This window comes from Neovison vison, chromosome 1 (assembly GCF_020171115.1).
Source record: "Neovison vison isolate M4711 chromosome 1, ASM_NN_V1, whole genome shotgun sequence".
In the NCBI taxonomy this organism is placed as follows: domain Eukaryota; kingdom Metazoa; phylum Chordata; class Mammalia; order Carnivora; family Mustelidae; genus Neogale; species Neogale vison.
In genome coordinates this window covers 3414217-3428199 of record NC_058091.1, presented here as the reverse complement: position 1 = coordinate 3428199, position 13983 = coordinate 3414217, and the positions used below count along the sequence as shown (strand labels likewise).

At 44.9% G+C, this 13983-nt stretch overlaps 1 protein-coding gene across 3 annotated transcripts in view; it reads right to left on the bottom strand.

The window, feature by feature from the left end:
* PDE10A (phosphodiesterase 10A) overlaps positions 1-13983 on the bottom strand; it is a 334248-nt gene that overhangs the window by 101311 nt on the left and 218954 nt on the right. For all 3 annotated transcript variants that reach the window (XM_044242510.1, XM_044242500.1, XM_044242519.1), the window contains exon 3: positions 9976-10004. In XM_044242510.1, coding sequence (XP_044098445.1) covers positions 9976-10004 — 29 coding nt within the window. The remainder of the gene's footprint in view (positions 1-9975; positions 10005-13983) is intronic.

The following is a 13983-nucleotide window of genomic DNA, read 5'->3' as shown; positions in this document are numbered from 1 at the left end:
TACAGTATTCCCTATTAAATTATTCATAATTTTTGTGTTTATAGTTATATTCCCCTTCTCATTCCTTAACGTTTGTATTTTACTTCTTGAACAGATTGCCAAAGATAGTCTATTTTACTGATCCATTTAATAAAATACCTCTTGCATTAATAATCACATCTATATTTTAAAGTGTGGATCGTTAATTTCTTCTCTTATTAATCCCTCCACTTTTTAAAAAATTGTTTTTAGTGTTCTAATTAATGAATATAAGAATATAAATTTTCACCCTGTTTTAGCTGCATCCTATAAATTTGGTTGATTTTATCCCCATTTTACATTTGAGGCTTTGAAAAGTTATTTTATTAAAAGGTCACCCAGATGAAAAGTGGCAAAGTAGGAATTCAAATCTAAGTGCTATTTACACTGTATCAGACAAGCTCTTTTAAATGTATTATAACAACAGGCGCAGAGATGCAATTCACACAAAAGGAAATACACCTATTTAAGTATGGAAAGATTCTTATTCGCTTTCTTTTTTTTAAGATTTTAAGTAGGCTCAGTTGGCTGAGCATCTACCTTCTGCTCAGGTCGTGATCAAGTCAGGGGTCGAGTTCCCTGTCCATCAGGGAGGCTGCTTCTCCCTCTCCCTCCACCACTCCCCGCGGCTTGTGCTCTCTCTCTGTCCAATAAATAAATAAAATTTAAAAATAAATAAATAAAGATTTTTATTTATTTGTGTGAGAGAGTGAGTGTGTGTGCACTAATGGGGGAGGAGCAGAAGGAGAAGTAGACTCCCCCCTGAGCAGGGAGCCCCACGGGGATGGGGGTATAGTTTGCCCCCCAACCCCAGGAACCTGAGATCATGATCTGAGCCAAAGTCAGGCACTTAACTGACTGAGCCACCCAAGCATGCTGCTTATTTGCTTTAAATAAAAATATTAAAACAATGTCCTTGCTGTTTATATACAAGAAGATGTATGATTGCTCATTTTATCTGGTTAAGATGAAAGTATAAACTACAATAGTAAATTGATAAATGTGTATTAAATGCCGTAAAATATTTATGTCCTTTGAGCTATTAACCTCAGATCCTAGCATTTTCTTTAGGAATTATTTCACAAGAATAAGACTGTCACTTCCATAATCGGTCTATGAAAAACAAAGCAATCTAAAGATCCAACAATCCAACCAAGAAAAAGTAAAATACTACCACGGAGAAGAAATTCAATGAGACATTTTAGTCACTGGAGATAATACTGGATGGCACAACAACACGAATCACTTACGGCATAATGCAAACTAAAAAAACCCCAGAACCAAACGTGCGTGTGCCTGTCACCAGTACTGCACAAAGACAAGCATGTGAAAGACCCGAAGGAAGTATCTGAGGGCGGTCACCGGCTGCATTAAGGTGATCTTACGATGGTTCCAGAAGCCCTGTTCTGATTTCGTTAGAAAATGCTCAGTGTAAAGAATTCTACGTGAGTAGAAGCAGCTCTGGGTCAAGTGGACGCGGGCAGGAGCCCAGGAGAGCTGCAGGAAGACGTGAGAGCATGACATCGACTGCAAATACTGGGGAGACGTTCTCACATACGCACTAGCAGAGAAAAGGGGCTCAGTGCAACAGCCTCAGTCTTCTCAGAAACATACAGTTGGCTCTAATTTAAGAATGATGGAGGGGTGCTGGGGGGCTCAGGCAGTAGCGTGTCCGACCCACGGTTTCCGCTTAGGTCATGATCTCAGGGTCACTGAGATCAAGCCCCACATCTGGCTCTGGCCAGCTCGGAGTCTGCTTGAGACTTTTTCTTTCTCTCTCCCTCTGCCATACCCCTCCCACAATTAATAAATCTTAAAAAAAAAAAAAAAGAGAGACAAGGTTAGGGTTGACGATTCAGAGGGGAGGAAAACCCGTGAACCCCGACACATGAAAGAGGTTGCATCACCTGAGATTACCAAGCCAAGCAAAGGCAAACTGTACACCCAGTTGGCAAAAGCAACTCACACTTAACAGAAACAAATAACACAAATATCCAAACAGAAATGGGAGGCATTCAGAGCTACGTCCTGGCGGTGTTTTCTGTGATACTGCTGCAACCTGCTCCACAAACTTCCACTCCCGGAAGAATGGGACACCTGCCCCCTAATTATCTGTCAGACACCTGCACCGTAATGATCCGGTCAGTGCTTCCGTGACTTTCACGGGGCTCAGACACGCCTGCTAATTTCCAGATCATTCATTCATTTCACATCAAGGCATAATGCCACGCTCCTTCTCCAATAGATTCCGACAGAAATTCTGGAAATCCTGAATTCTCACTGGGTGACTGACTCGTCAAGTCAGGCGCTGGCCAAGTTTGACTTCCAGTCCCATGATGGGGCTGATTACACCAATCTTCTTCTTCACCTGCTTTTTGAGAGAAGATGTGCCTAGACTTTATTAGGCATCGTGAGAGCAGTAGATTAAGGACATCCTACCATCCCACCCCTCAGGGTTGCACACTGTATGTAAAATGTCAAGCAAAAATAATTTTAAGTTGCAAAGAAGAAAGGATAAAGATAATACAAATAAATACAAAGGATCTGAACAGCAGGGAGAAGACTCTTTGGGTGAAATTACCAAAATAGTCCCAAAAGCTCAATTTTATATAAACTCTTTCCCCTCTATGTGAAGCTGAGTGCTGCTCTCACAATTTGAATTCCGAGTAAATACATGTAGAAGTAAAATGATCTTACTCAAAATCCTGTTTACTGAGAGGTCCTAACGCCAATGCTCCTGTTTGTCAGTGTTCAGACCTACATCTCAACCCTAAACTTTTGAGTCTTACACAGCAGTATGACGTCCATCAAACAAAACTAGATTCTAAAAAGAAAAAGCTTAACTAAATCTCCGACAGTGAAATGTACAACTAAAAAACCACAAAAAATAAAAGCAGGGGGCGGGGCGCCTGGGTGGCTCAGTGGGTTAAAGCCTCTGCCTTTAGCTCAGGTCATGGTCTCAGGGTCCTGGGATCGGGCCCTGCATCAGGCTCTCTGCTCAGCAGGGAGCCTGCTTCCCCCTACCTCTCTCTCTGCCTGCCTCTCTGCCTATTGTGATCTCTGTCTGTCAAATAAATAAATAAATAAAAAAGCAGGGAGTATAGGAGAGAGGGGGAAGTTTGCAAATGTTTGCAGGCTGGTTTTTAGTGCTTGCCTCACACCCTAGGAAGCTCCAGTCCTGAAAATGGCCCCCATCACTTGGACCCCCGTCCCAGGCTACTCCACATACCTACCGACCGGACTCATCTTCCCTCCTGTCCTCCCTCCCTGCTGACAAAGTCCCTCCGCTGAGCCCTGGGACACACGGTCTGTCATCAGCAAACCCTCTCTTCTCAACTGCCTTCAGGGGAACAACTGTGCAGCTTTTTGCCCTAACTGAAACCTTCCTGCCCTCCTGATCATACCGCTTCCTATACTAAAGCTGATTATCATATAATAGACCATTATTCTGTGGAATGTGTGATCATGGTATTAGGTAGATAATGCAGAAATTTCTCAATAAATGCAGGAAGAGATAGTTTATATGAGCAAAAGAGGGTGCCTGGGCAGTTCAGTCAGTTAAGCGTCCGACTCTGGATTTCTGCTCAGTCATGATCTCGGGGTTGTGGGACTGAGCCCTGTGTCAGGCTCCATGATGCGCATGGAGCGTGCTTCTGATTCTCTCTTCCCTCTCCCTCTGCCTCTCCCTGCAATGCAAAAAACAAAACAAACAAACAAACAAACAAAAACAACCAAAACAACAACAACAAAAAACCCCAAACAAATAAAAACAAAAAAAGAACTATCCCAGGAAAAACAATCATTTGAAAGTTGTCATTCTAGCACACCTGGCCGGCTCAGTCAGTGGAGTGTGTGGCTCTTGATCGTGATCGTGGAGCTGTGGGTTCAAGCCCCAGGTTGGCTGTGAGATAACTTAAAAATAAAATCTTAAAAAAAAAGTTATCAGTCTATAATCTTTCCCCTCTCACTGTGTTAAAGAACTAAAGAAGATAAAGACGGAGAAGCCAGGCAATGGTGGCAGCCACGTGCCACTGATTTCAAGGCGACACAATACCAGTGAAACCAAACCGAAAACAGCAGCAGGGGCTTACTTACAATTCCCCGTGCCCAGAAATGGCACTGCTGCATTAAGTCAGTAACAAATGCTCTGGGGAATTAATGACATGGGACCTGAAATGCACCGGGTGAGCAGTGGATGCCGGTTCCCTCTGTTTATGCGGTAGGACCCTGTGTTTAGGAATTCAAGGAAACCAGGAATCACTAACAGAATGAAGCATTTTTCCAATCTTAGGAAATCACTAAATAGCCTGGATGTAGCCGTACTGTTTACCTGGACAGGTTAAAATGAAAAAACTTTGCAAAAAGATCTTGATTCCAATATAACAATTTGTTTCAGTCAACAACAGACAAATGGCACAGGTAAATTTCTCCTGTGGCAATGTCCCCCACTGTTCCCTCCCTGCCCCCCTGGGTCACCTACTACAAAATCAGTGTTGCTGAACCTCAGTAGCTAGCTTTCAATGCAGCATCTAACAGGAGAATTCTCACAACATGTACAGCTACGGTGTGCAGAGACAAGGAAATTCTACCCATAAACACCACGCCTAACATATTCGAGGAGAAACAAACACAAAAACGAAAGTCAACAAATAACCTCTCAACATACGTAACATGAGAAAAAGAAGAACTACCCGAAATACACAAGGTGTGAGTATTACGCTGGTGTACCCAGGATAAAGCTACTTTGAGATGTGAGAGGAAGAATATGTGAAAAATGAATTTTAGGAAAGCAACTGCTTTCAAAAAACTTGAAAGAATTCATAAGAATTTACTAATGATGTCAAAAGACACACAGAACTGAAGGAAAAGCACCAAAATACAGAGGTAACTTTAATTTAAAAGAGCCATTGTAAATTTAAACAGAATTAGGAACAGTACAGAATTACTTTGCTGAATTTGTGGCAATGATGCAGAGTGATTCTGAGCGGTTCCTTAGAATACATGACGAGAACAGGAGAAGAGGAAGATTGCATATTTGGTATCTTGAAGAGAACAAAACAGAAAGGACAGAACTGATGCACCAAGAAACAGGCAAACAAAATATCCTGTACTAAAGAAAGACTCGTAAAATGACTGAGAAAGCTCATCACATGCCAGGCTAAGTCAACAAAAGCTGAAGCACTTACATGTAACCCAGTAAAAGTAATGAATTCCAACAGCAAATGACAGTCTGCTAAATATTCAGAAAAAAAAAAGCAACATTTACACACACACACACACACACACACTCACACACACACACACATCAGGATGTAAAGGAGTGTATCTACAGCATTCTGAGGGACACAGGCAGTATCCAAGAATTCCAGACCAAGCTAGAATCTGGTGGATCCCAGCAACTCGGCATCCAGACTTCTGACCTTGGTGTTTTCTTCCTGTCTTCTTGTCAGAGATCTTTTGACTTACAAGCCGGAACCACCCCAACAATAGCGACAATAGTAATAATAGTAATAACAGAAGAAACGGTTAACTGTGCCACTGAGATGAAAACAAGGGACAGACACGGCTGACAGCCGCCCTCGCCCTTGAGCAGAGATGCCCCCTGCTCAACCTCTGTGTCCGGCGCTTTCCTGCGCTCACCCCGCCCCGGCTCCCGGCCTCCCTGCCCCGCACACTGTGGGCCGCCTCCCGTCTCAGGCCTCTGCCCTTACGGTGCCGTCTCTGCGGTGTCCATCACCGCCGACCCTGGCGGGTGCGGCTTCCTTCCCCGGTTTACTGCCTCCACCGCGCCACACGGACGGACACTCTGCGCCGGGACACGCTCGGGCTAGTTTCTTCCCTGATGAGCCCAGACGAGGGTCAGCCACTGCGGTGACAGATGGTCGACGTGCGCTCGGAAAACTGTAGCAGACTGCCCAGCTACGCCGCTTTGTTCCGTCGGGTTTCGCTCGGAGCAGATTCCAGGCCCCGCGTGGAGCTCACCGCGGGGCTTAACCTCCCGACGCTGAGATCAAGACCGAGCTGAGACCCAGAGCCCGACGCTGGGCCCGCTGAGCCCCAGGCGTGCCCGGATGTGCCGCCTGCAACGAGGCATCTGACGCAACACTTCACATCATTATTATCGGCTAAATTCTCGGCGGAGCACCGCCTTATTTATTTAATAAACTGAAACGGGACACAGGAGAAGAACTGGAAAAATTACTCGAATATGCAGCTTCAAAAATGAAACAGAATGTTAGGTAAAGAGGGTCAGACGGAGGCTTTCCTCGGGTGCTAGGATGGTCCGAAACAAGGTCAAACGGAGCTTAAATAAACACACAGTCCTATGGTTAAATGCGTTCTTAAAAATCTCTTGACAAAGGAGTTTTCTTGGCTTTCCTCACGTTACTGAGTTACTGACTTTTCCTTCTGAATCTCCTTTGAGAACTTTCCGTGTCTTCTCCACGGGACAAGCGGCACGTCCAGAGTTCAGTGCTCAGACCGTTCCTCTCGCAAACTCCCGGAGTGATGCTGTCCCGTCCCACGGCCTCGACTGCACGCACAGACCCAAACACGCCACAGCCCTCGCCGTGGCCTCTCCTCTTGGCTGGACAGCGCAGGCGCCTGCTTTTTCCAAACATCTCCCGTCTGACGTCCGAGAAGCCCAGCCTCGCTTGTCCAAGACCAACTGACGGAGCTCCCAGCCGCCACCCCCCACATGCACCCTGCTGTCGGCCCCACGGTCGTAAAGAGAAACTTCCTTGGGCCAGATGCTCAGCCCAAACAAGCTGTGAGTCATTACTGATCCCCGCCCCCTCCCCACAGACAGCGTGAGCCCTTCCTTCTCAGTACACCTGACTCTGATCACTTCGCCACCACAGTCCTCACTCCGGTGTCCTCCCCTCCCGGCCCGCACACCGTGGACTAGCACAGGCCGTCTGCGTCCGCGCTGACCCCCCCTTCCACTCCAACCCCCTCGCTCACCGCCCACCTTTACTCAGTCTGCTCTAGACACGCTGGTCTACCTCAGGGCCTTTGCAGAAGCCGTCTCCTCCTTCCAGATGGTTTCTTAATTCCCTTCGGTCCCTGCTCAAATGTCAGCGTATCAAATAAACCCCCTCTGGCCGCCCTAGTATACAAGAAGCCAGTAAGTGCACTACGGACCCCCACCACCCTCTAGCTTACCCAGCTTGATTTTTCTATGTATTCATCAGAACTTAGCATTACCTGATATGCATAAATCAAACATTTTTTAAACTGTCTCCACCATGCCCTCCTCCACAGTGGGTCCTCCTCCACGCACACTGGGGGAACCAGAATCTGTTTGGCTCACACTATATCCCCAGCACATAGGATGAGGTCCGGCACACAAACCTCAGGTAAGGAGGAAGACAGGAAGAGAGGAAGGGACAGAGGAGAGAAGAGGAAGAGAGGGGACGGGTACAGACTTATCTGACTTGACTTCACGTTAAAAAAAAAAAAAAATCTTGCTTTCTAAAGGGTTAGTAACCAGAATTTATAATTTCTTGAAAAAGTGAATTCTCCCTTCAAACCGTATTAGAGATACACTGTTTCCAAGCAGTTACCCGTCCTCCCCCAGGTCGTCAGGGTCAGGCCACCATGGGTCTGCGATGTCATGGCACAGCTGCTACCTGCTAAAAATGTACTGATATAGACACCTGGTCCAGAGAATGTCTAAGTAGATGCGAGGGAGGCATTTTGGGGAAAATGTTTTAAAAGTAGGTACGCTTCACTGGGAAGAAAGAACGTAACCCCTCTATTCAGAGAGCTCTCATGTGGAGTATGGGGGATATTTTGTTCTTGTATTGTTTTTTGTTGTTGTTTTTGGTTTTTTTGAGCTGCTACAAAAATCAAGAAAAGTATTAATTAAAAAAAAAAAAGGAAAACCCCAACCTAACAGATGATAGTTAAGGAGAGGTGGTTTGGCTCTAAATGGGAAAGTGTCTCACAAAACTTAGAACGGTCTGTGGGTGAACAGCCGCCCTCATAAGGAGCACGACTTTTGACAACGGATGTTCCCAAACAAACCCTCCCTCCAAAAGACTGCACTATGCATTTCTGAACCTTTTTTTTTTAAATATATGTAAAGATTTTATTTATTTATTTGAGAGAGAGAGAGAGATCATGAGCAAGGGGAGCATCAGGCAGACAGAGAGGGGGAAGCGGGCTCCCTGCTGAGCAGGGAGCCCAATGCAGGGCTTGATCCCAGGACCCTGAGATCATGACCTGAGCTGAAGGCAGAGGCTTAACCCACTGAGCCCCCCAGGCGCCCGCATTTCCAAACCTTAATTTTAATTTAAAACAACAGTGTACTGTTATAGAAAGCAAATTCTGAACATCCGTCATGAACCCTGATGATATGGGTTATACTGAGAATAAACCATTTTAAAGATCTTGGCAACTGATACTACCCTAGTATCTCTTCTAGTATTATCTATTATGTGTCTATTCTATTCTCCTCTCAGCTCACAAATTAGGAATTCTCAACTGGAGATAGACTTTCTCAACATGAGGCACAAAATAAGAGAACCTTATAAAATAACAGCAAAGAATGATCTCTGTATAGTTTTGTCATCATTTCTAATGGACTTAAAAATAGTCCGTGGTGCCGTCTAAGCACACGTTCCCCCCCTTCAGCCAGAAAGAAGGCGCTGGCGTACTAAGAATGACGTGACAATGTCATCCGAATCCGACCTGTCTTGCAGCGATATTCTGTGTAACTAAAATCTACAGAAATGCGTTCAGTAGAATAAAAAAGTCCACTCCTCGTCTGTACAACTGTTCTACCCAAATATAACCTAGTTTATATTTAAAGGAGTGCGATGCAGTCACAAAATCAGTTATAACACTGATTATAAATCTTTGTATGTGGAGACTCTGGAGGCGAAGAAAGTGGGTTCTGGCCGACAGGTGAACCTGTCTAATGCACTGACAGAAGGCCGGCCTCCGAAGTACAGTCCCACTCTTCGTCGTCAACAGGACAGAATGTCAGGAAACTACAGACTGCTTAAAACTACCTCTTTGGGGCATTTCTTTCCCCGTCTCCTTCAAAAACAACAGCAAAATCTAAAGTTTCTTCAGGACTGTCCATGTTAAATTGAGGTTAGGCAACTCTTGTAGTTTGGGTTACAAAACAACAGGACTGTTGGTGAGGAAACTGGAGATTTCTGCCCACCACCTTGATATATAAAGTGCCCGGGGCTACTGCGGAGCTTTGAGATCTCAACAGCGGCAGACCGCTGATGTCAACACCCCCAGTTCTCCGGACTCTGCCTGCAAACTGATTATCTTCAATATTCCACATTTAAGATCTTCATTGTATATAAAATATATGATTAGAAGATTTATCATCTGTAATTAATTATAACTTTGCATTACTATGCATAGTTTGCTAAATGCTTTCAGTACTCACGACCCATAAGTTTTCAAGTCTGGTAAGTCTCTTCAAGTTAACCCTACGTAATTTCTCTTGGACAGGAAAACAGTGTGTTTACTATTTCTAAAAGTACCGAGGAATGCCCCGTCTCGAATACGTAAGCAGTCACCTTTTGTTCGCCCACAAACAAGGTGCATGAACTCAAAGGCAGGGTAAAGCCGCTTGCTGGGGGAGCGTGAGGCAGAAGCTTCTGCCGCCTGCCGCCACACGGGGAAGGCTTGTGTCGGTATAAGAGAAGCTAGAAACCCAGTCTTGACACACAGGCTCTCCATGTCTAACGTTGGCAGCTCGTTCAGAAAACCCCATAAGCAGGTGCAGTGCACACAAACGCAGCTGCGAGCTGCCCTCACTGTGGGGCCCCCAATCTGCAACGGTCTCCCTAGCGACTTTCCCCCTATTAATGAGTGATGCTCTAGGGCAGACCCTCCGGCTTTGCCATTATTTTTCCAATACTGAGAAAACACAGGAACGTTGTTTATTTCCTACACTGTGGGGACAGAAATTACATCCTCATTACTTACCCTGCTGACTTCCTTAGGAGCCGACTCATCTGGTGGAAGGAAAAGGAAGGGAAAAACACAATTAGAAACTTCGAGTAGGTTCTGAAATACAGATTATGTTATTCACTTTCAATAAACTAGAAGGCTGCTTTGCTATGTTTTCTCTCACAAAATCAAAGAATTTGGCTTTACACATCTATCAACGAAAGGTTAAACACAAGAGTTAGATGCACAACAAAGTTTGGAGGGAAACGAAATACTACAGGCCACTTCCAAGATCACCTGGTGAGACGTTCTGGAACAGTAGCACCTGCAAATGATATGGTACATGACCCAACCACACGACTCTCACAGTGCCCGAGAACACCTGTGCTGCTGGGGTTAACTGCAGCATTTCTTACCTGCTTGAGTAAGACATGACGATGCACAGCACCCGGGGCCAAGTCACAAAGGACACCACAGGGCAGCTTTGTCCCATGGGTCCTGGGCATCGGGGGCCCTCCTGTACTAGAGTGTTTCAGCAGTGTTTCCCATAAAGCGAGACCGATGGATGGATGGATGGACGGACGGACGGACGGACGGACGGCATGCCTAGGTGCGGCCCTCTGAGAGGCTCTCCCCTGCGGCCGACCACATGACAACAGCATGCCTCCGTGACCAATAGGTTCCAAGAAACAAACTGGCCAGGACTCCATTCTAGGTCACTGGTTCGGACCCAAAGTATGTTTATGCGGCCCTTTCGGACAGCGGCTGGGCTGGGCCTCTCGGGAGCCCTTGCTGGGAAGCAGCCTTTAATTAATCCTGCCACTATTCTGTGTCTTCCTGATCAATCAAATCCTGTCTGCCAACCACCATTAGTGTACACTTAACATGCCCCAAACCTCGTGGATTCTGCCAAAGCACAGTCTAATTTATCTCGACACTGACGAAAACATGTCTGTCCCACACGGTCAAACAGGGCTGGGATGCAATATCCTTGTTAACTAACCTGCTTAGGCCTGTTGTTTTCTCTTTGCTAATCTTTCTCCAGTTTGTTGCTTCCCACCATTTCGACACATACCACCACATCTAGTGCCAAATCAACCAGTAGTCTCCAAACTATCGCTGAATCCGGTATCTGCCCCAGCAAGCACGCCACACAAGCGTGTGTACACACACACACACACACACACACACGTCTACCCCATCCCTCCAGTGCTCCAGAACCTAAAGGAAACTAGATTTCCATGCTAGCTAAAATAAGTGACTATACCCAGAGCGTTTTAGAAATTACCAAGCTTGGGACTATTGGAGAAGAGACGTTCAATAAATAGTCCCTGTTTGGGGGCATCATTATATTGTTCCCAAGTGACTTGAGTACTGCGCCCCATCCCCTGGAATGTCCCTGAGGAAGAGCACTTAACTTTGCCTTCCAGACTGAAGTTACATCACAGCAGGGTTTCCTCTACTCCTCAATTCCCAAGTCCTAGCCTCTCCCCAACTGCCCCCAGAGATGGGACTACGCGATTCAGTCGTTACAACAAATCTAAAGTTGTGGAGATGTACATGTTCTTAACTGTTTTCTAAGAAATGCAGTGAGCATGGTCACATGTCCCAGCGGATTAAGAAACACATAATGAAAAGCAGTTGTACGAGGCTTCCTCTCAGGACTGACTGGCGCTTGAGCCTGTGGCATTTCGGAACCTCCCAGTGTCCAGAGCCACCCCGAGATCTGAACGCTGGCTTAAGGGCAGAATCTGAACATCCAGGCATCGATAAATTCATGTACCCTTTGCCTTTTCCCTCAGTTTTGCTTGACGCTTCTCGAATCAAATCTGAGTGTCCATAAGATACCCTCCCAGTTTCTACGTCTGCATACCCGAGGTGTACTTACTATGTAATCCTCCAAGGGATATTTCCCCCCATCAGCTGTTCTTCCCAAGGCTTTTAAAAACCATTAAAATGATGTTGAGATTGAAGATGCTCTCTTCTTTTTCTTCTCTTCTCTTACATTTCTCTTTAACAGTCATAGACATTCTCTCTCTGCAATTAGTTTTTGTTTTCTCGTTTAATCATCCCACTAATCCCACTAGAATGTTAGTTCCTTGAGAACAAGGAGACACACCCGGCATATAAGGATCCCGTGGTCTATATATTTGTTAAACAAATACTAATTGAACCCCTAAAACTGCATAAAAATTAGCATCTGCTCTGGTGAACATTTTTGTTACTAATTTGATGCTCATGAATTTTGCAAAATCTTGCATCCATGGCAATTTCTTACTTTGCCGTGACCCCCAACGCCTTTCATTGAAAGGAAGCTTTACTGCTGAGCTGTGTGAAATGTGGTTCTGACAGTTCAGTCCTGAGTGTGAGCTGGAAGACGGGCAAGCCCCGGGCTCTTACTCTGGAATTGCCAGACGATTTGCCAGGAATGACCAACTGCGTGAGGGGGCTGGGAGGAAGCTTCTGCTCTGTTATTTTGAAAATGTCTTCGTGGAAAAAATTTTTTCAGAATCAAATTATATTGTCAGGATATTCTTTAAGTCAAAAATAAATCCTTAAAAATCTTTAAAACTGTGTATATAGTTGTACTTTTATTTTTGTGGTCACTTTTGACAGTACTTTGAGTATGAAATGGGATTTCAGGAATGACTCCAAATATAATTAGAAACCAAGGGAACTTGTACTTTGATGGCGGATCTGAAGTTCCGTGGCTGCTTACATGTTCTTCTTTACTTGGTGTTTTGTTTTGGCTTTTTATTCTATGTTCCGAGAATGTGTTGTGAACAATTTCTACTTTTTAAAATCGATCAATCATTTCCTTAAGTTTAACATACATTTTTACTACATCTTCCCATGGACAAGCTTTTCGGTGCTCATTCTGTAGGATGGGAAGAGAAGTTCAAGATTTTTGAGCTTGAAGATACGGATACTGCACATCCAAAGGAAAGACACAGTGATCAGAAGTGACAGACACTGGTGATCTCTGGAGGGACTTTGCTGTGCCACTGTCCTGTAAGACTGCCTGTTCACGTTACCTTGTAGGGTTTGCAGGTATTCTAGTATTTCTAAGTAGAGCATATCTGTCTTCTCATCACGGAAAATACTTATTTTCCATGAAAATTTACATATGCAATTGATCGTTGAACAACATGGGTTTGACCTGAATGGGTCCACTTATACATGGATTTTTGGACATATATACTGTAGTGCTATAATGTATTTTTTCTTATACTTTTCTTAATATTTTCTGAGCCCTAGTTTAGATTATTGTGGGGCTACAAAATGTGTTAATCCATGTTTATGTTATTAGTAAGTTTTCTTCTGATCAACAGTAGGCTCTTAGCAGCTAAGTTTGGGGAGTCAAGTTACAGGCAGATCCTCAACGGGTGGTGCTGGTGGGGGACAGGTCAGCACCCCTAAGCCCCGCAGTGGTCAAGGGACAACTCTACTTCCAAGGGCCCCACGCAGCCTCTTTCAGCTGCCCCCGCATTCTGCAGGAGCTGCGGGCTTGTCTACAGACAGCCGTTTTCTTACAACAATGTGTGTTCTTAAGACTCAATCCCCAAATATTTAACAAATATGTAACATGTGCCAGATTCGGAATAATTGCCCCAGCTGGCCCGATCAGGCCGAAGGGAAGGACTTCTCTATCGTGGCTTTGAGAGAAACACAGGAAACCGAGTGACAGGCCCTAGTGGGTGCAACCACGAGGGGAGTCGACCTGAAATCAGCTGACCTTGAAGCCTGCTTTACCTGAAATCAGCTGACCTTGAAGCCTGCTTTACCGAGGGGCCCCTACGCATGTGAAAGGTCATTTCTCTCTTTATTAAAGCCAATTTTACGAGGTAAAGCTAAAAACACTTCAAAAAAGCATGGAGGAAAGGTAACAAGATGTCACTAGGATATTACTTTTATGCCACTGAATTAATACACTGTTACTTAAAATGAAAACTCCAGAAAGCTCTTCGATTTCCTACCAGAAAATAAACAAGTTCCTTTGTTTAGGATTTAAGTTCTCACAGTTTGGTTCTGCCCTATTTTTCC